Raw genomic sequence first — 27,245 nt, 5'->3', positions numbered from 1 at the left:
ATGGCCGCACAGGGTCAGAACAATAGTCCATCTAGAATAGTATCCTGCCTTCCGACAGTGACCAGTGCCAGATGCTTCAGAGGGAATGAACAGGACAGGACAATTATCAAGTGACCCATCCCATGTCTTCCAGTCCCAGCTTCTGGAGTTAGATCTCTGATCATCTTGGCTAATAGCCATTGACGGACCTCTCCTCCATGAACTTATCTAATTCTCTTTTTAATGCAGTTATGCTTTTGGCCTTCACAACATCCCCTGATAATGAGTTTCCCAACTGAATGTATATTGTATGAAGAAGTACCTCCTTATGTTTGTTTTAAACCTGCTCCCTATTAGTTCCCCTAGTTCTTGTGTTAAGTGAAGGGGAAAATACTACTTCTTTATTCACTTTCTCCATACCATTCATGATTTTCTAGACCTCTATCATATCCTCCCTTAGTCATCTCTTTTCTAAGCTCAACAGTCCCATTATTTTTAATCTCTTTTCACTTGGAAGCTGTTCTATAACCCTAATAATTTTTGTTGACCTTTTCTGTACCTTTTCCTATTCTATTTTATATTGTTTTAGATAGGGCAACCAGACTGCACAAAGTATTCAAGGTGTGAGCGTACCATTGATTTATGTAGTGGCATTACGATATTTTCTGTTATCTATCCCTTTCCTAATAGTTCCTAACATTCTCTTAGCTTTTTTTGACTGCCACTGCACATTGAGCAGACGTTTTCAGAGCGCTGTCCATAACAACTTCAAGATCTCTCTCTTGAGAGGTAACTGCTAATTTAAACCCCATCATTTTGTATGTATAGTTGGGATTATTTTTCCCTATGTGCATTACATTGCATCTATCAACATGAAAGTCAATCTACCATTTTGTTGCCCAGTCACCCAGCTTTGTGAGATCTCTTAGCAGTCAACTTTGGACTTAACTATCTTGAATAATTTTGTAACTTCTGTAAACTTTGTTACCTCTCTGTTTAGCCCCTTTTCCAGATTATTTATGAATATGTTGAAAAGGACTGGTCTCAGTAGAGATCCTTTTTGGACCCCACTATTTACCTCTCTCCATAGTGCAAACGGACCATTTATTTCTACCCTTTGTTTCCTATCTATTAACCAGTTATTGATCAATGGGAGGACCCTCCCTCCTATCCCATGACTGTGTACTTTGCCTAAGAGCCTTTGGTGAGAGAACTCATCAGAGGCTTTCTGAAAGTTCAGTAGGCTACCCCTACAAGATCACTCTTGTCCATGTGTTAGCTGACCCCCACAAAGAATTGTAATAAATTGGTGAGGCAGGATTTCCCTTTACAAAAGCTGTGTTGACTCTTCCCAAACATATTGTGTTCATCTATGGGTCTGATCATTCTCTTCTTTACATTAGTTTCAACAAATTTGCATGGTACTAATGTTACCAGCCTATAATTGCCAGGATAGATTCTGGAGCCTTTTTTTTTTTTTTAATCTTGATTAATGTTAGGTATCCTCCAGTCACTTGTACAGTGGCATTGATTTTGTAAAGATCTCACTACACTGGTGCAACTCCCCTACTGTGGATGCAATTATATGGATAGAAAGGGGTTTGGGACACACTAGAAAAGCTGGGGATTTCTTCTTTATGACTGTATAAAATTCTCATTTCTAGCCCTGAAAGGACATGAGATATTAGACTTGAAAGCCATCAGACTTCAGAAGTAATTTTGGGGAGAAGGGATTCTACATATAGAGGGAGAAGTAAATATTTCTCTAGAAAGATGATACAAAAATGCTATTTGAAGCTGTTTAGAAAGTTAGAATAAGTCCTGAGGAGATGGATTGGTGGCAGGTAATGAGGTTATAGGCATGTGATCAAATGAACTGGTATGTAATAGCAATACATTTATCACACTGCTGTACAATTTACCACATGGATATCACCTCCTGGTATCATATGTATTTTCCTAAACTATCTCCACCATTGTTCAAGGTTTTCATCTGTTGTTTAAAGAAAGATATTTTACATATTCCTAGGGTTTAGGAGAATCTCCTCATACCAAGCACTACATGCTGTGTAACTTGAGAATGTAGATATATTCAATTATTTTTAATTTTAGAGATGCATAAATATTATAGGTTATTTATTTAGGAAATAATTGTATTAAATACTTACAAGATCTTCTATGATTTCTTTGACTGCTGCTACAGCTAAAATAAATAACAGAGGAACCAATGTTGTATAACGACCCGTTGGCGACACATCTGGAATTTGCTATTAAAAAAAAGAAAAATGTATTTTATATTTGTAAATCAAAGTGCAGTTTGATTATAATAAACAGAACTTAGTAATGCAAAAGAATGCCACTTTATTCAGGTTCATGTACAATTCCATTTTCTTCATTTGCATATTTTAGTCCTTCTTATTACCGAGCCTATAACTGCTTACTATTTTCAACCTCCCTAAATCATTACACTTATACCTGTTCTCATAAAATCAGAAGCAACATGTAATTGATATGAAAAATGTTTCTATTTGGGCAACTGAATTATAAAATGTAGGCATAAATATATAGGAATTTATGGTGAGATACTTTGCAGCATTCCTCTCCATCTTCCCACCACAAGGTCTGATGCTATATCTGATTTCAACACCAAGTCTGGGGAAGAACACTGAGCTTTCCAGTGTCTCAGTAAAACTTTTTTGTTTAACATAAGAGATAGTTTAATACTTTTGTAATGTAGTGCTGATGGTTTTCCCTGTGATGGCTATCATACAGACCCAAAAGACATGGCATAGTAAAGCACATGAGTGGTTACATTTTTAAAAGTATTCAGAGGAATTATTCTCATGAGTGAAGTTATGCACATGCTTCAGTGTTTTCAAGAACGGGGATCTAAAGTTCAACTGCCCCATGACCAGTGGAATCTATTCACTATTTTCTTTGGAGTTAGATGTAAGTTGTGCAAAGGAGGACTGCATTTTACAAAACACTGTGTTCAGGAGGGATAAAAATCAGGTATTAAAAAATCAAAATCAGATTTTTTACTTGTGTGTTCCTAGTTCTTTGCATTCTTATTTTATAGTCTTAAATTGCAGTAGATGTTTTGTACTTGTTTCTTTTATTAGTGTTTCCCAATTAACAGAATTTCAGATTTTAAATAGAGGTTTCTCCTGCTAAGAAGTTTCATATTTAAAATGTTCATTTATATCAGAAAAAGGCAAGTCCTACATCCTCATTAACACCTCTGGCTGCAAGATCACAAAAACTAAAAAACCCACAAAATTGATACGCGAATAGCCTATGCTATACTGAATGTGCATGCATGGGTATAGCTGGGTGATCTAATGTTCACAATGAACTATTGTGTGTGTTACAGTAACTACAGATAGAGGAGCTGCTTAGTTCTATAGCAAACACTGATAACTCCAGTCATCCACATTCATCTGAATATTTGACAATCACTCATGATAGAGGCAGAAGGTGTGAGAGTGAATATAAGTGCCATGTGACTAGTGTTATGGTACAAAAGTTAATTGTATATATTGACTAATTAATATACAACAACACTGATTTAGGTGAATTTAGAAATGTTAAATATAAACGTAACTTTGTCACTATTCCTGTCCACAGTTCAAACTTCAGTCATTAGGTATGGCATATATAATGTATCACACCAACTATATGGTGTGCCTTTACATTATCAACTTAAAACGAATGTGAAATATTTTAAATCAATGCAGTTCAAAAGTGTTGTGTCCTTCTTTTAAAAAAGCACTTCTGAATAAGATGGACTTCAGGTGGATGAAGCACATAAATAGTCTCCTCTCTAAGGCAATCAAAGTTCAACAGTTAAGTAATGGAAGAGTTAAATATCATTCTGCTGCACTTGGTATAGTAATTGGTACTAGAACTAGTTAATGTCAGAGTCACCTATGTAGAAATGTCACATGAGAATCTCAAATTTTAAAAATAAATGTCTATTTTAAATTAATTACTTGGTTTTGATACGCATCACTATCTTTGACTGCAATGGTGTCAGATCTTAAGCTAAGATGGATCAGGGCTGATCACTTCCTGAAGATCCTTTCTACAAGAAGCTGTGTTGGTGATTCAGTAAGGCTGCATGTTTTCCTTTCAACCAGCACTCTGCTAATTGACCAGTATTAGAGATGGAAGTGCAGTCTTCTGGAAGAGACTTCAAAGTGAGGCCCTGTCCATCTGTGATCAAAGATCTTCTGGCACTTTTTGTGAAGGATGAACCTTAGTCCTGATCAAATACAGGTTGGTAAACCAAAAATATTAGTTTCTTTGTCTGAAATATTAATTTATCATGATGGAGGACTTCTACAATGAGAATAGGTCTGTTAGCCCATCAGTTAAGTTCAGGCCATAATGAGAAATAAAAATTCCAAGTAAGGAAATATTTTCTATAAATAAGACAGTTGCAAAATGAGATGTATAAATATCCAGTATTTCACTGACATTTTATTCTTAATTCATTAAAGCCATATCACATGATCTAATTAGATGGACACACGGAATTTCTGTAAAACATTCAAATAGCTATAATAGTAATGTATGGAATGTATTAGCACTTAAATGTTTTGAAATTCAGATTTTTTTTTAGTTGAGCTTACCTGAAGTAATGCAATAAAAAGAAAAAATGCATTAGCAGCTCTTCTGAACTGGGAATAAAGAAACCTTGGCAGGAATGTGATTATATTGTATTTTGCAGTGCTAAAAAAGAAAGACAAAAAACCATGTACAATTATTATAGTACCAACAAGTTACACACACACTTTCCTTATTATTCCTTGAAGTGTATGTCATGACAGTACCTTACAATCCAGGTGTTCTGAAGAACAATAAATTTGCTTCAAATAAAAGTTGAAAGAGGGTGTTAAATGAATCAGACAGTGCCTACATCAAGAATCATTTGGAGTTCCAAACCTAAATTATCTCCATCTCCCAAACCACAGCACTTGAGTTGACTCATAAACATCATTGTTGTATGCAGTGTTGTTGTAGCTGTGTTGATCCCAGGATATTAGAGAGACAAGGTGGGTGAGATAATATCTTTTATTAGACCAACTTCTGTTGCTAAGAGAAACATGCTTTCAAATTACACAGGGCTCTTCCTCAGGTATATAATACCATTTCAAAATTATCTATCTGCTAGCAAAGTAGAAGATAGTATCATTTCAAAACTGGTCTTGGGGAAGAGCTCTGTGTAGCTCGAAAGCTTGTCTCTCTCACCAACAGAAATTGGTCCAATAAAAGATATTTCCTCACCCACTTTGTCTCCCATAAACGTCAGACAGCTTTACTAGTGAGCAAGCAGATAGTACAATTGTTGGGATAGTATGAAAGTACGCAGATAATTTTGAAATAGTACTATCTGCTATTTTGCTAGCAGATCACTTTGAACTGGAAATATGTACTTTAAGACTATCACAAGGAAAATTACGGTGTGTGTATAACTTAAAAGTTGCCTCATCAATCATTTGAGTACTATTTAATTTTAGCAGAGCCTAAATGCTCCTAATAACTAAGCTAAGAGAAACGTTCACATCAGTTCATAAATAGACTATCCTACAAGTTCTGGTTTGATCTGTAGGACTGCACCCACTTAACAATAAACTATTTTAAGAATGCAAGAAAACAAAACACAAATGTGTCCTAATGCTAAGTTATGGAAGATGGCTACATTTGTTTGTTTGTTCTTAAAGTTCAAGATAAATATTTAAGGGATTTTTATGATAGACTAACTGCTCTACATCAAAGCTCTATGTCCCATGCAGAATATTACAAATGGATTATGCACCAAAAATCCAACCATTATTTGGCAGATGTCATGTCTTATTCATTTTATCTTTCAGTCTTTACATTGTTGAATTTATTGAATGGTTGTTTCTTATTTTAATTATAATGAACATGAAAGCAGCTGATCAATACTGCAAACGGGTTATAAACACAGTGACTACCAAATGTCAGTGTATGAACTTATCTGACTCAACATGCCTAAAGTTGAAGGGAAGTTGTAAAAAATGAACAACTGATAATTTTAAACAATTTTGAAAAATAAAATGTAAATATTGTCAAGAGTTAAGTTACAAGATGGAAAGATTTTATGCTCATCGCTAAGGCTGCAGAAAATGTGTTTCTTCACTGTATAGTGAATAAAAGCAAATTTACTTTCATAAAGCTTTTGTGGGTTTTTTCATTTTATTTTCGGTACTTTTTTTTTTCCCAGTGAATTTTTATTCAGAAAAATTGTCCATGTTGGGGGAAAAAAAATCAGAACTTTCCTGTAACTTATAAGACTATGCTTAGGGACCGTTACACTCTATCCATTCATTTCCTTTTGATTGCAAATTTGGAGAAGGATAATATGCTGAATCACTGTGCATGTTAGATACACTAGTATAGTAACAGATGGCATGGTAGATCTGGAAAACAATACCATGTTTCCCAAAGATTCCAGCCTGACCCAGAGAGCCAGCCTCAATGAGTCTAGCTAGTTAAGCATATGTCTAGACAAGCGTTTCTCAACGTGGCCACCGCAGGGGAACTGGAACTGGAACAGCGGGCACCAGAGGGCCATGGCCCCATCACTATTAAAAGTGGGAGGTCTATGCCCCTCCCACTTTTTACTGGCCATAAGAGCGAGCGATAGGGGAAGGGGCAGAGAGGAAAGCAGGGTCGGGGGTGGGGGAGAGGCAGCACAGGAGCAGGGCCCCGGGGGAGGAGGCAGTGCGGGGGCGGGGCCTTAGGGGAAAGGTTGGGGTGCGGCCTCAGAGAGAAAAGGTGGCACAAGGGCAGGCCTTGGAGGGAGCAGTGGCGTGAGGGCGGGGCTACAGTTCAGGCACTGGTGGCCCCCCCCACTTTTAGGGAGCTTCTGCCGCTCCTGGGCCACTGTGGCTGCACGCAGCCACCAGTGGATTTTTTTGTGGCTACAACAGCCTCCAAAGCATGGGCAAAGATGGGGACAGGGCACAAAGCTGTGGCCCCTCCCTGTAGCACCCAGCTGTTGCTCTTGAATAGCTGTTACCAAGGGCAGCAAGATACGCCGCCTTGGTGTTTGCACTAGCACTGCCAACAGGTATTGGAGCCCTGCACCGTACAGTCACCTTATGGGCTGCGCCTTTGGAGACACACAGAACCAGTGTGCACAGCACTGGAAGCAGCTGTGGTGTTCAGTTTCTGGTGCACTGCCCTGCGCAGCCCTCCTGCTCCTGTCCGGGACTCCACAGGCAGCCAGTGAGTTCCCGACCCACCTTCCCCACAGCGGGCTCCCACTGAAGGGGAGGCAGGGACAGAGAGACGGATTTGTCAGAGCAGCCACCAGCAAGAATTGGTGGACTCACTCTGAGGCCACCAAAAATTTTGTTGTAAGAACCCCTGCGCTAGACAGATTTCCTACATAGTGCTGTAGTCTACTACTGGGAAAGTTTATACAAATAATACATTATGCACATAGTAACAATAAGAATGATGTGCTACACTCCTTAAGGAACCTCGGCTAGAGACTTTTAATTAAGTTTATAAAAATTTCTATATAAAAGTATATAAAAAACTTCACATCAGAATAACTTGAAGAACAAAACAGTTTATCTGCTTCTGGAAGCAAAAAGACCCCAACACCAAGACCCAGTTTAGCAATGGTGGAAGAAACAAAGAATCACTATAACACATCCAGGATATGAAAAATGTGTGCAGTTCTATAAGGAAGACCAATACATATTTATTTTATATTAAATTTAATTTTACATTGTTCCCTCATTTTCAGTTTTCCATGTGTATCAGGTTTATGTACTGATAACTCATATCTATACCACAGATGTTGTCCCTGGAGAGGGCTGAGGAAGGAAACTAGGTTTTGGCAACTAGGGCAGGGTCAGTTGGGACTTGGCACCTGTGGAGGCATGCAGTCCCCCCAGAATCATAGAGCGTAGAAACAACACAGGACAGGAATATGATGCACCTAAAATCTAAAAAGGCCTGCACATTTCCCAGAGTCACCACCCTTGATAACAGAACATCAATGATTGCATTGGCTACTTGGATCACAGCAGCCCTCACAGAAGACTTGCCCACAACAACAGCAGTGACAGTGAGCTGAGCGGGCTCCATGCTTGCCGGGGTATGGCGTCTGCATGGGTAACCCAGGGAAAAGGGCGTGAAATGATTGTCTGCTGTAGCTTTTACAGAGGGAGGGGCGACTGACAACATGAACCCAAAACCACCCTCAACAATGTTTTTGCCCCATCAGGCATTGGGAGCTTAACCCAGAATTCCAATAGGTGGAGGAGACTGCGGGAACTGTGGGATAGCTACCCACAGTGCACCACTCCATAAATCTATGCTAGCTATAGTAGTGAGGACACACTCTGCCAACTTAATGCGCTTAGTGTGGACATATGCAATTGACTGTATAAAATCGATTTCTAAAAATCTACTTCTATAAAATTGACCTAATTTTGTAGTGTAGACATACCCAGAGTCTCAGAAGGAAACTCTAAAGCAGAGGAAAGGATGGCAGGTAGTGGAGCACCCATAGAGGGACACATCTCGAAGAACCACAGTTATGGCACAGGGTGAGTAACTTCTCTTTGTTCTTTGAGTAGTGTCCCTATGGGTGCTCCACTTCAGGTGACTCCTAAGCATTATCCAGAAAGGGAGGAGGGAGTTTAGGAATCAGTGCCAGCACACAGGAAAGAACTACAATGCCAACTGCCACATCAGATCTAGTGGCATAGACTAAAGCATAGTGTCTGGAAAAGGTCTGTACAGAAGACCATGTAGCAGCTCTGTAGATATCAGATACTGGGACATTTTTAATTACAGGCATAGATGCAGATTGTGACCTTGTCAAGTGAGCTGACAGACCAACAGGGGGTGGTATGCTGGCAGCACTAGCTATAATACACTCTGAAATACATTTTGATAGTCTTTGAGTAGAAATAGCAGACTGTTTAAATTGTCCGCAAATGAAATGAACAGTCTAAAAGATTTACAAAATGATCTAGTCTTATCTAGATAGAAGGCTAATGCCTGCCTGACATCTAGAGCAGGGGTAGGCAACCTTTCAGAAGTGGTGTGCCGAGTCTTCATTCATTCACTCTAATTTAAGGTTTCACGTGCCAGTAATACATTTTAACATTCTTAGAAGGTCTCTTTCTATAAGTCTATAATATATAACTAAACTATTGTTGTATGTAAAGTAACTAAGGTTTTTAAAATGTTTAAGAAGCTTCATTTAAAATTAAATAAAATGCAGAGCCCTCCGGACCAGTGGCCAGGACCCAGGCAGCGTGAGTGCCACTGAAAATCAGCTCACGTGCCATAGGTTGCCTACCCCTGATCTAGAGTATGGAGGGCAGTCTCCAGATTGGCGTTATGTGGTTTTGGAAAGAAAACTGGGAGGTAAAATTATCTGATTCAGATGAACCTCAGAAGACATTTTAGGAAGAAACTGGGGGTGTGGTCGTAAGAATATCCTGTGAAATGAGGGTCTGACATTAAGGCCCCAATTTCTCCGATTCACTAAGAAGGCTGTTTATGTGCACAAATTCAGTAAGGAGCAGGTTCAAAAGGAGATTTCATGAGACTTTTAAGAACCAAATTAAGATCCCAACCTGGGGTGGGGACTTTCACCAGTGGGAAGAGATTACCCAGATCTTTCATGAACCTTATAGTTGTAAAGAGAGCAAACAATGAGAACGCCTCAACAGTTATATAAAGAGCTGTTAATGCCACCAAATGAACCTTGAGAGAGTTAAGTGATAATCTGATTTTCTTTACTTGCAGCAAGTATTCCAAAACAAGTGGAAGCAAGGCAGATTTAGGGGCAGCATTCTGGAGTTCACACAAGTGATTAAATCATCTCCACTTCTGAAGGTAAGTATTTCTGGTATACTCTTCCCAACTGTTTAATAATATCTGTTGCACTTCTGCAGAACAGACTGACTCTACTCCCGTGAACCACAGAGGACCCATGCTTTGAGGTGGAGAATACTTAGATTGGGATGCAGCAGATGACTGGTGTCCTGGGAGAGCAGCTAGAGAGTGATTGGGAGATTTATTGCTGGAGACAAAGAGCTAGACAAAACAAGTAAGGAATCCATGCCTGCCTATACCATGTTGGGGTGATTAGAATAACTCTGGTCTTACCCTGTCTGATTTTATTCACCACTTTGTGAATCAGAGGCATCTGGGGTAATGCAAGTCCAAGTAAGGAAGAAGATGTACCCCAAGAAACTGCAATCTAGGCACTCCCATCTTGAACAAAATAGATGGCATTTTTTATGGCAAAGATATCCACTTCTGGAAATCCCCAAGGTTGAAATATGCCTACAAGAATCTGGAAATCCAACTCCCATATTCATAGTCTTGGGAAAAACACCTGCTAAGTGTGTCACCAGCAATGGAGACTCTGGTTCAGCATTCACCGATAAGTCTTTCAGATACCTAAAGTCCTGAGACACCACATGGAGTTGTAGCACCAATGGACCGGTATGCTTGTCCCTACAGGATGGTACCGATGGTTGTGAGAGCTTCACAGGTGGCACTGATGTAGACAGAGGCTTAGTCTTACATGCTACCGAAGTGCTAGATAAGAGTACCGGGAGAGGGGTTAAGTCCACCGATCTCCTGTATTTGCTCTGACCATCTACACTAGATAGTACTGGAGCCTTCTCAGAGCCTTTACCTTTAGAGCTGCAGGATTTTCCTGCCTTGCTGGCACTGGAGGAATGCCTCACCTGTACCATACCAAGCCCTGGGACAAGGTCTCTGAGGCTGCTGACCTTGTCGGAGAGTGAGGTCTTTTCAAGGTGGGTACCTAAGACGGGAATTACAGGTCCTCTTCTTAGGATCTTTAGAGGAAACCTCTGAAGTCTTATCCTTTCTAGGAGAGTGTTGTACTAAGGCCAAAGGGGCACTAGAGACCGTAGAGACTGATGTATAGGGGGTGCCCCAGACCGAGCTCTGAGGCAGGGCAAAGGCAGTGATCAATCATTAACAGTCTCAGCTTGATTTCCCAATTCTTCTGTACCCTGGATTTTAGGGCCAAACAGAAGTTATACTTCTGTGGGATATGTTACTCTTCCAGGAAGAGAAGGCACTTTGAGTGTGCATCATTGACCAGTATAGCCTCTCTACATGTAAGACTACATTTAAATTCTAGTGAACTGGGTTCACAGGGAGGATTCCCCCAGAGGAAATAAAACAATCTTTTCAGTAGCTAGTAACTAACTACTACTAACCAACAAACTAATGACATAAACTAAATAAACTAAGTAGATGAACTCACTGAGCAGTCAAGGCATGCATAATGCAGACATGCTAAGCTGTGTTTCAGGCAGAGGCAGTTGAGAAGGAACTGAGAACAGTTTGCCTATGCAGCCCGATATAGCTTTGATGCAGAGCATAAAGTAGGGCTGAATGGACACTACTAATAAAAATCTCCAGTCAAAGGCGCATGGGGCACATGTGCACCTAAAATGGAGTATCCATTGGGATACTACTCGAAGAGGAACTCGAAGTTCTGCCACTGTACTGGAAGTGCTGAGCTGTCCCATTATGCTGTACTGGAAGCCCCCCATTGTGAGAGTTGAGGAGGTCACAGTATGCTTTCATAAAGAGCCTGCTTTGGAAGCACTAAAAAATCCAATGCAAGTAGTGCATTTGCAGCTCTCTCTCTATTTCCTGTCCATGAATTTTTTTTTATCCTATGAAAAAAGTAAATTAGAAGTTAAAATACTGTACAAAATGAAAATAAGGTGTACAATACATTAGAGGTGCAAAATCAGCAGCCTGACCACCTGCAAGAAAGGCAAACAGCAAACTGGCGGGTGACAAGAGTAAAGTAGCTCATATTCCGACTGAGGGATGGAAATCTTGAATGTGTGATTACAATAGCGGCTTTCCTGGTGACCGTGGTAACACAGCCACCACTTTCAGTTTTCTTTTCCTACTATGTTGGTTTAACTTTCTGATCATACCAAAATTCCATCTCTTTCAGAGTAATGAATGTCTCCTGCCCCCAAAATAACCCCACACACAATGTCAACCAACCAAACACATTACCCAACAATAAAATCCAATGTAAACAAACAAAATCCTCCTCCCAATTTTGCCTGGGTCACAGCCTTCTCATTTGAGGTCGATGTCCAACTCCCTCTTTGTAACAGCGTGTATATGAAGAGGAGTTTTCACTATACTGGAAGCTCCAGACTGGCATCAAGTCTGAGTCTTTGTCCAAGTGTAACCCATGAGCCTAACAGGGAGATATCTCTTTAACAGATCCATTAAGGGGAAGTAGGAGTGAGTTGTGTCTGAGTCATTGTTGGTAGGCAGATTAAGCACTCCACATCCAGAAGCTTCTGGAATTGGATGTGTCACTCTAATAGGAGTTTGGGGTATGCTCCAATAGGTTCCCTGTTCCTGGGATCAGACTCCATGAGGGCAAGCAGTCAGGGCAGCTGCTTTACAAAGGACCATGTGTGCCCTGTGCGAGTTGGGAGAGTCCTGAGCCTAGGAACAGAAAGCAGGCTGTTGTCCCTAACTCTGAAGCATTTCGCAGCAGGCTTTTATTTAAATCTATACACTTGTGACTTAACTGAGTGATTGCTTAATCAGTTAGCTGACTGGCTAGCAGTGATTTCAGCAGAGGAAGCATCTGCATGGATTCCAACTGAAGATTCCTACAAGCAAGTGGAGGGAAGATGTTGGTTAGGATTCAGCAAACTGTATAGATTTGGTGATCAAAGACTAACTGAGATTTAGGTGAACTAAACCTAAATTTTTGGGAACTCTCAGTTTCTTTTCACTGTTTCTGTGGGGACTGAACTGTTCAGCTTTTAATTTGGTTTTCTTTTTTTTATGTTTATGTATAACTGTGAAGATAATGTCTGTGGATTATAAAATAGCCATGTTATGCTGTAAAATTAGATTACTATTTGTTTATCATAAGATTTTATAAAGCTATTTAATTAAATTAATTTTGTTAGTTCCTTTTGGGACTTGAATGTGGGGAAATTGACACTGGGCAATCCTTGCTGAAAATCCTTAAGAGAATGAACTCTGGATCTCCAGCTACTTTTATATGGGAGTTAGGTTTTTTTAAGGCACTGGAGAAGGGCAATGAAATGAACTCTAGCCCAAAGATTACACAATCACCATTCCTTCATCTTTTCCCAGTATTTCCCCTCCTTTTAGGGCTCCTAACAAACATACAAAAGAAACCAAGATCCTACAATAATCCAACCTTCACCCCTCCCATGGAATTCTTTCCTCTTGGTCATCCGACTTCAACAACCACTTTTGTCTAAAGATAAACAAACAGCTCCTGCCTCCTCCAGATCTCTTAGTCTCCTAATGCATGGACCTGTCTATATTCCTTCTTCCAAACATTCCTTGCTGAAACAGCCTCTAATTCCTCTCAGTCCTGAGAACTGTATTTCCCAAATTCCCTTGTTATGAGTTGAATAAAGAACAGCATCACACTGGGCCTGTAGCTTACCTTATTCAACCCTGTTATTGTGAACACATACCTAGCATTACTTTAATTACCCCACACATCTATACAATGGTGATAAGGCATGGGACAACAAAACATGTCACTTGTTACATATTTTGGTGTGAGTAAATTCTACTCCATTTTAAAATGCTATTCCTTGTGACACTACTGAATCTAGAGATCAGTGTGGTCACTTGCATGCAAATATCCAATAGTTATTTTGTTACAATGCAGATTTCTAGTCTGTAGTCTGAGAACAAACCAAAAGTATTGGACTACCATGTACCCACAGTATTCTTTAAGTATACTACAATTAACAATAGTATGCAGAATGCTTCTCTGCTCTTTCAAACATTTTCACTGCATTGTACATTCAAAGTGAAAGTTTGAGAAAAGACTTTTGATTCTATAGCCAAAGTAGTTCTCTAAGTAGTTTCCAAATAACGTGCTGTACCCAGTTTTATCGCGTTACTCTCTTTGTATCCACCCATTCTATCCTTCATGCCTTTTCCATGCTATTCCATACAGGCTGAAATAAATCCCCCTTCAAGTATATTCACTCTTTCCAATGTCTCCTGAAAATCCACTTTTCATATCATTAGGCATTTAAAAACTTCAGAAACTAAGGGCATGTCTAAACTGCAATCAGCAGTGTGACTGCAGCATGCATAGACATACCTGAGCTAGCTTTAATCTAGCTTGCTCAAGTAACAATAGCAGTGAAGTCACAGTAGCACAGGCTAGCCGCTGAAGTACAAACCCAAGGTCTGGGGAGGGTTTGCACAGCCCATGGTGACTCGTCTTCAGTGCTATTATTACTTGAGCTAGCTATTTCAATGCTAGTTCAAGTACATCAACACTTTTGCAATCACACCTCTGCAGGCATAACCCAAAATTCACTCACAGTCAGGCATATTTGTTTTAGTCTTTGTCTTCTCTACCTTTTCCTGTATATGTTACATCCATTTTCTGTTTAAACTTGTTAACTGGACCAGGAACACTCTCTTTACTTAGTCACTGTAAAGTAACATGCAAAGTTATGGCACTAAATAGATATTTTTAATATTTATTAATTATACGCATTATAAAAACTTAATACCTGACATGATTATTGCAGAATTTGGTCAACTGGGGCTGATTGATGAATACAGTTCTCACTTCCTCTTGATCAGCGAGTGAAGTTTTCTCTGAAACATCATCTGTCTTCCCGTAGCCTTTAAAATATAAAATAATTTTTATATATTTTGTCAGCTGAGTGTCTGCATATTAGATAACTAAATGAAAATACGCGTCTACTTATTAATGAAAATAATTTTATAAAGACAAAAAGAGTACTCTTTAGCTCTCTTTGGGTTTCTTGTTTAGTGTTCACTCATTAAAAATTCATACCTTATAAAAAAAATCCCAGAAAAAAATCTATGTTAAATTTGAGTTAAGTCTGAAAGTACCTATCAGAATTTAGGGTAAAATATATTACAAAGATGTTGTAATTATCCCCAAATCAAGCACTGTAAACAGAGAACATTCAATAATTAAGGTTCCACTCGTGTATTGTGCACAAATACTAAATCATCCCACGTATCAATTTCAAAGCTCTTCTTCCTTGTAACATTAACCATTACATTGTCACTGAATGTAAAATTGAACTCTAGAGTGTAAAAGGGAATATTATAACTACATCTTTTTAATACATACTAGTTCCCCATTCTTTGCCTATGTTCATAGGCTATCTTTGCCTAATTTACAGACTGTAAATTCTTTGGTGGCAAGCACTATGTAGCTTTCTGAAATGTTTGGAGCTTCACAAAGTTACAGAACATATATATATTCATAATATCATAGTACACCAGAGAAGAAATATTTTGGTTAATCTTTGATAAATATATCTTTGTACGGTTGATGGTGAAATTATCCTATCAGAAAAAAGGCTATCAAGTGCTTCAACTGAACAAACGAGGAAGACTAGCCTAAGGCCTTGTCTACACTAAAGGGAAAAATTGATCTAAGCTACACAATTCGAGTGATGTGAATAACGTAACTCAAATCAACGTAGCTTAGGTCTATTTACCGCGGGGTCCACACCATGTGACGTTGACTCCCCTTACTCTTCTCAATCAGGTGGAGTACAGGAATTGACGGGAGAGTGATCAGCGATTGATTTAGAGGGTCTTCACTAGCTAACTAACTAACCTACAGCCATAAACAATGAAAATGATGGCATTGCCTTGTTTACTAGTATATTAATAATAAATATACTCCGAACACCCATCACTACATACCTCTAGTTATACCAGGGTTTCTCAAACAGAGGTCGCCGCTTGTATAGGGAAAGCCCCTGGCGGGCTGGGCCGGTGTGTTTACCTGCCCCGTCCACAGGTCCGGCCAATCACGGCTCCCACTGTCCGCGGATTGCTGCTCCGGGCCACTGGGCGCTACTGGAAGCAGCATGGGCCGAGGGACGTACTGGCCGCCGCTTCCAGCTCTGCTCTGACCACTAGGTATGACTGCCCATGCCTTAGTACTTGACAGTCACATATCAATACAGATCATTCTCCAATCCACCTGCCCATTATGTGCCACAGACACCAGCATCATGTGTCAAATTTAACCACCAAATGTAGTCCAGCAACTTAACTCTTGTGCATGTCAATTTCCTGCTATGGTCAAGATGCCACACTTCCTATCTTAATCTCCATGGATGAAATTTACCTCTTTGTAGAGGGCCAACACAAGGCTTATGCCATATGGAACTTTACCCCATATGCACTCTAGAAACAGGACCATTCACTCATTGCCTTGTGAGGTAGACAGTCCAAAGTAGTTTATTCTCTCGGTCTGTACAACACCATTTATACCATCCCTATTGACCATCCCAGTGCAAGTCAGATACAGACCACATATTCACTTTTTCCAACCCTATTGTACAAATATTAGCTGCTCATTTCAGAGGAATTTGTTATCATACCAAGCCAGTACAATACTTATCTAACAAGCAATACAGGAAAGAGCTGATATATCTACAGAATGTATTATTTTAATTTAGAATAATTTCAAAAATGTCATAAATTCCAGTTAGGATATTAGTGTTGGGTCATGAACAAGTAAGAGGGACAGTACTAAGGCTGATTCTGAAATGTGCAATGTGATATTTTCCACATCTATGTTCTGTGACAGGGTCAGGCCAGATGGCTACAGGAGAGTGTTAGAAGGCAGATATTTTAGTCCAGGATTAAGTAGATCCCTTTTCCCTGGGTAAGGTAACAGGGGCAGTTCCAAAACAAGCAGGAACTTGCTGGAACCAATTAAGGCAGGCAGGCTAATTAGGACACGGGGAGGCACTCTAGACAGCTGCAGTCCACAGGGCGCTGGGCTGGAACCCATTGAAGAGGGCGGGCCTGGGTTCCTCCCAAATCCTGATCAGACACAGGAGGAATTGACCTGGACTGTAGCTTCTACCAGAGGGGATAGTCTCTGAGCTGTTTCCCGACCCACATGGTGAATCTCTGGGGTGAGCAAATCCGCCAATAAGCGCAGGACCCACCAAGGTAGAGGAGGAACTTTGTCACAGTTCATTTAAGAGACTAAGAAATTGGAATGATATTTGAATATTATCTACCTCCCCTTATATGTTAATTTCCAAATAGCATAGTTAAACTTAAAAAAGGAAATAAATTTTATTGGTTAATTTTCCCTTTTTATTTTTTAATTGAAAGGGGCACCAAAAAGAAGTTTAAGAGATCTTCAAAATACCCACTTGCCTACTTTCCCACTACCGCTCATTCCCACACCTTTCCTTAAAATGTGGACATTAGGAGCTCACCAAGTTTAGACCCTAACTATTTCACAATGTCCTGCAGAGTTTGAGTTCTGCAATGTAACCAGCTCCTATCCTCAGACAGCTCCAAATGTCTTGCAATGCCATGAACATTTTAGCGGTTAAACAGGGTTTTCTTTATTGCCCCACCATTCGTTCTCTTTGAGGTCTGCCTAAGCTTTACAATGAAGTCATGGGACCATGCAGACTTTGTAAAACACACAATGCCATAGCAAGCAAACACATTTTTTAAATAAATATATTAAAGGTGACTATTTGCCTATGCCCTAGATTTTAAATGGTGTTTATCCACATGCAAAGTTTGAAATATCATAATCAATGTGATTTTCTTTAGCTTGCAGGACTTCTCCCAAATAAAAAGTCTGACATTGATTAACATTTCAGTTTATATTTAGGCAACCATAATTTAAGTTGGACTAAATTGTCTTCAGTAAATTAAAAAAAAATTCTAATGTACTCTGAAATTTCTTTTAGTTAAAAATAATTTCAAAGCAAAGTTATACGGAGAGAGAATCATAGAATATTAGGGTTGGAAGAGACCTCAAGAGATCACCTAGTCCAATCCCTTGGTCAAAGGAGGACCAACACCAACTAAATCATCCCAGCCAGGGCTTTGTCAAGCCGGGCCTTAAAAACCACTAAGGATGGAGATTCCACCACCTCCCTAGGTAATCCATTCCAGTACTTCACCACCCTCCTAGTGAAATAGTTTATAATGAAACCTTCAATACAGAGCTGCTACTCAGTAACTGCATAACTAAGGTAATTTTAAATTACCTGTAACTCAGACAGTTTTATAAATTTTCTTCATACAAAAAAAGTTGAGTACCATCCTGCAACAAATCCAACTATTACAAACTGATTTAAATGAAGATGACCATGAGATGGTAGAGTTCAGGATCCAGACAAAAGGAAGAAAGGAGAGCAGCAGAATATGGACCCTGGACTTCAGAAAAGCAGACTTTGACTCCCTAAGAGAAGTGATGAGCAGGATTCTTTGGGAGGCTAATATGTGGGGGAAAGGAGTCCAGGACAACTGGCTGTATTTTAAAAAAGCCTTAGTGAGGGCACAGGAAAAAAACATCCTAATGTGCAGAAATAATAGCAAATATGGCAGGCGACCAACTTGGCTTAACAGAGAAATCTTCAGTGAACTTAAACGCAAAAAGGAAGCTTACAAGAAGTGGAAACGTGGGCATATGACTACGGAGGAGTATAAAAAGCATGCAGTGGTGTAATCAGGAAGGCCAAAGCACAATTGGAGTTGCAGCTAGCAAGGGATGTGAAGGGTAACAAGAAGGGTTTCTACAGGTAGGTTAGCAACAAGAAGGTGGTTTGGGGAAAGTGTGGGTCCCTTACTGAATGGGGGGAGGCAACCTAGTGACAAGATGATGTGAAAAAAGCTGAAGTAATCAATGCTTCTTTTGCCTCAGTTTTCACAGACAAGGTCAGCTCTCAGACTGCTGCACTGGGCGGCACATTATGGGGAGGAGGTGAGCAGCCCTCAGTGGTGAAAGAACAGGTTAAGGACTATTTAGGAAAGCTGGACATTCATAAGTCCATGGGGCCAGATGCAATGCATTCGAGGTTGCTGAGGGAGTTGGCTGATATGATTGCAGAACCATCGGCCATTATCTTTGAAAACTTGTGGTGATCAGGGGAGGTCCCTGACAATTGGAAAAAGCAGGGTGGATAAAAATCAATGATTTTTTTTAATTTTAATCGTATTTTTGAGGAAAAACCTATCTAAAGATAGTTTTAATTAAGATATAATGCAGGGGTCAGCAACCTACGGTACGCATGCCAAAGGTGGCATGTGAGCCGATTTTTGATGGCATGTGGCACGGGCTGAGCCGCTCAGCCCGCCACCGCTCTGGGGTTTCCGCCACAGGCTCCTGCCAGCCGGGGTCCCGTCCCCAGTCCCACTCAGCGGCTGGCCTGGGTGAAAGAACCCCAGGCTGGCAATGGGCTGAGACCACAGCTGGCAGGAGCCAGCGGCTGAAACCCCAGAGCGGATCCTTTTTTTATGTTTTTATGTTTATGTTTTTTATGCTTCTCCCACCGACATAGCTTCTGCTGTTCGCGGAGGTGGTTTTATTATGCCAGTGGGAGAGCTCTCTCCCATTGGCACAGAGCGTCTTCACCAGACATGCTTCAGCGGTGCAGCTGCATCTGTACAGCTGCAGAACTGTACGTGTAGACATGCCCCTAAGTAACAAAATATTCTGAAGCTCAGTTTAGTAGTGATGCTAACCTCCTGTTGTCTGTGAGAAGGGAGAACATTATAATTTTCACACTCACAGTGGGAGCTGTGGTGCTGCAATAGTAGTGCCTGCTAGTCTGAGGGGAGAGACTAATTTCTGCAGGAAGCATCACTGTTATTCTCTAGATCAGCTAAATATACAGCCATAGCAAATTTAACCAGAGATGAATGATGTGTTTTCCCCCATGCCCAGCCTTACATGACTCAGCTGAAAGAAAAAGCATTTGCCAGGAAGAACTGTAGTCATGTGCTCTGAAAAAAATATGGTAGCAAATTCCAAAGTGTAGTTCTACTCTGAAAATTGATCATGCAAAAATGGCACCTGTTAATTTAAAATTATTTTCCGTGTATATTCAGAATAATAATTACTTCTTTTTCTGATAAACACATTTTTACTACTTATTATTCAAGTTACTACTACAGAGACATCAAATTAAGGGAGAGTTAGCTGGATATCACATCAACAGAACTGTTAACCAAAGTGCAGTCTGTTTCTGAAGCATCAAACAGAAAGAACCCTATGTGACCGTCAGGGCAGTTTGAAGAGGTGGAAGTTAAATAAGAAAAACAAAACATTTTTTTATTTGTAAACAGAACAGCAAATATGGAAATTGTTGATAGACTGAAATGGAACATCACATTCCATTTCAGAGTCACTTGAAGAAATGACTGAGTGGATTCAGGATTTAGTTTATCTGTTCTGAGATTAAGAATTAAGGTAGACAAAATGTAAGAGGATGGAAAGAAGAAAAAAGGAAAACTAGGAGGAGACAGAAGGAGTAACTCTACTCCAATATCTAGCCTTATAAGTTCTCAAATAAATTTGGCCCAATTCTAAGTGCCCTGCTTTGGAATCCAAAGAACACTGGAAAAGATTCCAGGGTAAAAGTGGAGATACTTCACCCTTAGAAAAAGGTGCATGCTTTTATTATTGCTATAGGATTAGTATAAAATTAAAAAAATAAAGTTAGCCTATGTTTGGTTAAGAAAATAAAATTTTCACCTTATAATTCATAGCCAGAAGGGAAAAGGCCCCAATCAGCAAGTAAATGAAGGCAGTGAGAATAGTAAGTAGTGTTACTTGTAATATGGGAAGGACGTATAGTTCCAAAAGTAACTAATAAAGTAAAAAAAGTGCAGTAACGCCACAAAGAAAAGCTGTCTAAAAAGAAACAAGCCCAAACCTTCCCAGTGTTCTGCTGATAAGCAAGGAGGTGGGGAAGAAGTTAAGAAAGGAAAGGCCTTGGGGGAAAAAAGGAGTCTGTGAATCTTATCTGGATTAAGACTGGAAATAAGGATGAATTGTCTCAAATTGGTTTTTAGCTGAATTTAGTAATTGTCAATGACATCACTTGTTTATTAAAGGGTATAAACAGTAAACTCTTAAAGGGGTTTATTGCTAATACTTGCCTGACCACGCTGGAGCAGACCAATATGGGTCTAAGCATCTCTGGGTTTAGCCTATTTGTAAGGATACTGATCACATGCTTATAAATATTGTTAGTTACTGTATGGATGTAGTGACTGCTTATTGTTAAGCTGTTAGACATGTTTAGAGCAACTGCATAAGATATCCTCTGGTCTTTGGATTTAATAAATGTATGGTTAAATTAGTGTTTTCCCATATCAATATTAATAATTTCAAATATTATTACTAATTTCAACACTTGCCTTTAAGGAGGGAGCAGGGAATAACAAAAACAAAACAAAGGAAAAACCACACATGCAAGAATACTTTTCTTCCAAGGACTGAATGAAGAACTGGCAGATAAATATCAGAGGGGTAGCTGTGTTTGTCACTTTTTACAGATCCAGACTAAGAGTCCTGTGGCATCTTATAGACTAACATGCGTCTGACGAAGTGGGTGTCTGACGAAGTGGGTATTCACCCACAAAAGCTTATGCTCTAATACATCTGTTAGTCTATAAGGTGGCAGAAAAACAACATTCCATTATTTTATACTTGCCATGTTGCTACTGAACCCAAATGGCAAATCAGTTTCCATAGACTATAGCTGAAGACATTGGACATTGCTTAACTGAGGAGATATTCACATAACATAGTGATATAGTATCTGCAATATTTTTATATTAGGATCAGTTTTAAATACTCATTTTAGAAACTTAAAATGAAAGAATTATCCAAGCAGCATTCATCCCTCCAATTTTGCCTTTTTACATAAGGACTCTCAGAAGACAGTCTTACAGCTGTCTTCCACAGTGCCTCACCTTGGGGAATCCTTCTATGGCTGGAGCTGGGGCTTTTAGAGCCCCTTTACACAGGCCTACTGGAACCAGAGTGAGGGTAAGAATCTCACTCTAGAATTGCTGGAAAGTTTTCTTTACAAATGTAGATGGATGCTATCATGATGTAAAATGCTTGCTTAAAACTATTTGGAAACCTAAGCTTGGTACGTGGTTCTAATTTGATTCAAGCCTATCCACACTGGCCAAGCAAGCCATATTTGAAAATAATTTAGCTTGAACAATATTTAAAGGCCAGTACAAATGGCTCTACAATTAGTTTCACTTTGTCATTGAACCAAGAAAATGAAAGGATACTACACCTAGTCAATTTCTCTTTTCATTTTTTTAAATCAGGAAGTATAGTGTGAAAAGATATTAGAGAACCTATGTTTTTTCTGTATTTTTTCTACTTGTACTTAGCCGTAAATGAAAATTAACATATTTGATAAAAATATAGAAATAATTAACATAAGTACTAGAAAGTTAAAGAGGGCTACATTGCACCACTAAACCCATCTCATACCATGCACCACCACAGGAGTAAACCAGGAAGGAGTTGTGCCTCAGTATATCACAATTCTTCATCTGTTTTTCCCTTTGCTCTGGATTGGAGTAAATTACTTCACACTTTTTCAGTGCTCATCTTATTCCCTACTCTCTTTATGTGCCTGGCCAGGTAAAGAAACTAGGAAGCAGGAGGTATAGCCAAGGCTTCTACCTATCTACTTGCTAGGGCAGGGAGAGAGAGATTAGGACAGTAGACCCCGTGTCCACTATCTAACCCTTCCCCAACCCAACCCTCTACTGCAGCAGTAGCAATCTGAGCAGGCCTTACTCAAACATGCAGGGAAATAAGGGCAGGGCCTTAATAACCTTTCTTACTCTCCTGCATGGCCAACTAAGGGTTAGGGATAATCCAACCCATAGTGTGCAAAAGTTTGATTCAAATGTGCAATCCTGCAACATATCCAAAGAAATTAAATGCAAATCTACAATAATGAAATGTTACTACTGCACAAAGTTATAACTTTTGCAGTAACCACGATTCAGTCTCACTAGCCAGAAAGAAATACATGAACTCTAATGCCATATACAATACTAAATAATAATCTGCCTCCAAAATTAGTTACTATAGTAATCATAATTTTGATTTGTGTGTAAAGCCTCAAATATTGCATTAACATAGTTTTTACATTTATCCTAACAAAAATGCACATCTTTCTTATGATATATTGCTTTTATAAAGCAGTTCATTATATTTTTAAACATAGTGACTAATGAATCCTAACTGACCAAAATGCCCAATATCTACACAGTCCTCAATGTTCAGGCAAGTTGTTCCATAAATGCCTCTCATAATTTTATGCACTAAGAATTACTGCATTCTTTGTCCCATGTGTGAACTAACACAATGCATGCACCATCCTTTAAAGCAGGGGTCAGCAACCTGCGGCATGCAGGCTGATTTTTAGTGGCATGCTGCTGCCAGCCAGGGTCCCGGCCACCGGCCCCGCTCAGCACACTGCCAGCCTGGATTACGAAACCCCAGACCAGCAGTGGGATGAACCGCTCAGCCTGCTGCCAGTCTGGGGTTCCAGCCGCCAGCCCCTTGCCAGCCGGGGTCCCGGCCGCCGGCCCTGCTCAGCATGCTGCCAGTCTGGCAAGCAAAACCTTTTACTGGCACATGAAACCTTAAATTATTGAAGACTTGACAGACCACTTCTCAAAGGTTGCCGACCCCTGCTTTAAAGAATGAAAAAGTCAAGGTATTCAGCCATAACTCTTCAACAGGATAACAGCATTCCCATTCATCTCCTGTTGCTCGGCATTGGCATGGATAGACAACATACTCTGTGCAAAAGCCAGTGAGGTGAACAAGAAAAGTCTTTATGGAAAAGTTCATAATTCAAAGAAGGAAAATATTGCACTGAAGTTACAGAATTCAGCCAGGCACCAAGCCTACTACAAAAACAATGATGGCAACATGAAATGACTGCTGTTGTATACTTACACAAATACTAGCTCTAAATAACAATGAAAATACTTTTTTGCTAACTACCCAGAACAGGTATCATAAAAACTCCCATTTTAGTGACGAAATGGTATTCAGGGGAGACTGGATTTGGGGGGGGAGGGAGAGGCAGGCTTTGACAGCTGGCCCAGGGCTCTCCTGCCAGGTGTGTGCTAGAGGGGAAGCAGGGAGACACGAGGTGTGGGGGTAAGAGAGACAGACGCAGGAGGAGAGAGCAGTGAAAAGGGGGCTCACAGGGGAAGAGGAGGCGAGTGGGCAGCAGAGGGGCAGGGAGGAGAGCGAGGCAGATGACAAAGAGACAAAAAACGAGCACGGGCGGCAGGTTTGCAGGTGGAGGGGGGTATTCAGACACTACGGTGATAGGCGTGGGCAGAGCGGAGCCCATTCAATTGCCAGCGCAGGGCACAAACCGCAGTCGGGCTCCAGGCGGGGGGGGAGCGGTTCTCCGCCTCATCCCTCTGCCGCTCCCCTCCCCCCGGTGCAGCACAGCTCCAGTGGCCGCCGCTCAGCTCCCGATGCAGGGGAGACCATGAGGCAGCTAAACCGAGGCGTCCCCGGCCCGGCGCCCGGGGAAGGGCTGCGGTGGCACAGGCACTCACCCTCCGCTCTGGAGCGGATCTCGGACACGGTTTTCTGCACCGCGGGCATCGTCACTGGCTCGGAGAGGGCGAACCCGCTGCCTGCGCCCGGGCTCGGCACCTGTCGCTGCTGCCGCCCCCGAGGCCGTGCAGGTGCAGCTCTGCCCGGGGGGCCCGCACGGGCAGGGCCTGGCACGGGAGACCGTTGGGCTCTGTCTCACGCTGCGGTCGCGAGTCCCGAAAACCTGCAGTTTGCGAGACTGCTGCTGCTCGCAACTGACAGTAGCAGCGCGAGCGCTGCTCCCTCCCTCCGCCCCCAGGAACGTACCAACTTCTACCCACCCCGCCCCGCCAACAAGGTGTCCACTTCAGCATCCGCGTCTCTCTGGCTGAGCAGGGTGCGAACCCCGATAATGCAGGTGCATGGGCCTGCCTTCCAGAGGCAAGGATCACTTGTGGACCGTTCCGTCCCCCCCCCCTTGTGGTGGGAGAAATGGAACGCGCCGAGCCTTGGGCCTCTGCCCAACACGAGACGAGAGCGGGGAGCGCTGCGCTGCTCTGTGTCGCGGTCAGAGTCCCCCTGAGGTTGGACGCTCTGCCTCGGGCCGCAGTCCCAGAGCAGCAGGAGCCCGTATGCCGAGGCAGGACGGCGCTGGCCCCCAGGGAAGGATCATGGTACTAGCTCGGTGCCAGGGGGCTCCGCTGGGAGCAGCGCTGCCCTAAATCGCCATAGGCCCCACTCGCGATTGACCCACCAGCTCCGCAGCAGCACCTCTATATTCGGGGCCAAGGCCCGATCAACCCAGGGGAATGGCGCAGCTGGACCCGTGCTGAAGGGGGGGGTTGCGGGAGGGTCATTGCAAATGTGGACGAGGATAAACTGGCACCATCCCAACAACCGCGGCGTGCAAGTTGTAACCAGCCCTTCTGATATAACGCTGGACGGGGCTGTTTGGGAGTCTCTGTGCTGCTGAAACGTGTTCAGAGCCAGGCAGCTCGGGGTAATTTTCCCAGGGTAAGGTAGAGCAGAGTGAGCAGAATGCCTGCTCAGCCTCTTTGTGTGACATGGCGTTTCATCGGGGCATTTAAAGGGCAAAAAGAGCAGGCGTGGGGCGTGCTCTTCTGAAAAGAGGAGTTTCAGAGTAGCAGCCATGAAGAAGTGAGCTGTAGCTCACGAAAGCTCATGCTGAAATAAATTTGTTAGTCTCTAAAGTGCCATAAGTACTCCTGTTCCTTTTGAAAAGAGGAGGTCACTTTCTATTATTAATTAATTATTAACCCAGTATCGTTGCTAGGCTGGGTGGCGGTCAAAATGTAGAGAAAGACGAAGAACGTTAAGCTATTTTTTAAAGCATCACAGTGGTACGAAGAAAGATTTGTGCTTGCGTGTGTATCAGCCACACATTTCAAGGTATCACTTCCCCTCTCCCCCTTCCATTGTTACAGCAGCTCACGCCTGCCCCGATGTGACATTAAGCTCTGCTCCTGTGTGGGCTGACAGGAGGTTCAAGTAGTAGTTTCCTCAGCAGAGCCGTTTCACTTTTAGACTGTTAGTTTGATGCTAGCTTTGAACAACTGCAACAGGCAGAGGAAGACAGATGGGAGTTTTGCAGAGATGTAAAGCAAATGCACCCCACTGATGGGAAAGGTGGTGCTGGTGGGGGCCTGTTGATGTTTGTATCCATTTCAGTAAGAAAGGGTGTACTGACTGCTTGGAGAAGAAAGAAGTATAATGCAGCAACTGGCCCGGAAGACTTAAGAAGGAGAAGATTTACTCTTAAAGGAACACTAAAGACCAGAATTATGTCCTCTTGTAATTATGCATATTAACTAGAGAGGAGATAATACCTCTAATCTGGTTTATGGGAACATTCATGTAGATGGGAGATAAAATAGTCTGTTTCTTAATTGATATACTGAAGCTCCTTTTTTTGGTACGCTATGGTAAAATTTAATTTTACCCACATAATAAGATAAGCAGTTGGACAAAAAAAGTACTTCAGATACAGAATAAAGTGAACTAAATGGGGCTGGAGTCTCTCCATCCACAAAAATCAATTAGCCTTAACATGGATTGTTTCAGAATTAACCTATGGCTAGTGACATGAGGAGAGTTTTGTTCTACAGAAGGGGAAATCTGGATTAGGAATAACTGAATTTCATCCAGGTTTTAGGCTGCCAGCAGCAGTTTTGGCCACACTCCAGAAGAAAATGTGCTTCTTTGCACTATCACTCTGCAGCAGGCATACTGTACAGGAAAGATTGCTGTGACACCATTTATTCATGCTCTTGTCTAGAAGTAAGGGAAGGATATCTGGCAGTAAGAATTCTTACTGTTAAGAAAATACAATCATGTATATCTCATGCACAGCTTTAACGAACACTGAACAACCACTGTTGGTCAGATTGAGCTGTGAGATTCTTATTTTAGTTTTCATGAGTTTTATTTAACCTTAGTAACACAAATACTCACGCAAATTTTGTAAAGCTGTGTGATCCAAGCAAGTTTCATCAATTGGTTATGCAACAGACAAAACAGTTTGTCTGGATGTCAACTGTATGCAACACTAAAAAATAGTTTTGTAACCACCCCTGTCCACTTGCAACATGACTTGAGAGGAATCCCAGTACTTTTCTATATCCTCACACTGTTCCAAGATTTTCAGGGAGACCCTGCTATCTTTCTCGATCCTTTTGTGTCATTTGGGAATTGGCATGTGAGGTCTGGCCTGTGCCCCTGTAAATGTCTTCAGCTAATCAGGGAGCCTTCATCTTTTGATATTTCCACTCCT

The 27,245-nt window shown here is 41.2% G+C and overlaps 1 protein-coding gene across 1 annotated transcript in view; it reads right to left on the bottom strand.

The window, feature by feature from the left end:
* The window catches only part of ATP8A1 (ATPase phospholipid transporting 8A1), a 227,265-nt gene extending 202,550 nt beyond the window's left edge, over positions 1 to 24,715 (bottom strand). Inside the window, exons 1-4 of the mRNA XM_045018807.1 lie at positions 24,475 to 24,715; positions 14,598 to 14,712; positions 4,614 to 4,713; positions 2,148 to 2,246 (exon numbers count right to left, since the gene is read on the bottom strand). Coding sequence (XP_044874742.1) covers positions 2,148 to 2,246; positions 4,614 to 4,713; positions 14,598 to 14,712; positions 24,475 to 24,523 — 363 coding nt within the window. The 5' untranslated portion in view covers positions 24,524 to 24,715. The remainder of the gene's footprint in view (positions 1 to 2,147; positions 2,247 to 4,613; positions 4,714 to 14,597; positions 14,713 to 24,474) is intronic.
* Between the last annotated feature and the right edge of the window lie 2,530 nt (positions 24,716 to 27,245).

Source organism: Mauremys mutica, chromosome 5, assembly GCF_020497125.1.
Source record: "Mauremys mutica isolate MM-2020 ecotype Southern chromosome 5, ASM2049712v1, whole genome shotgun sequence".
Classification (NCBI taxonomy): Eukaryota; Metazoa; Chordata; order Testudines; family Geoemydidae; genus Mauremys; species Mauremys mutica.
The sequence above is the reverse complement of the archived record's forward strand: the minus strand, read 5'-3'. Positions and strand labels throughout refer to the sequence as shown.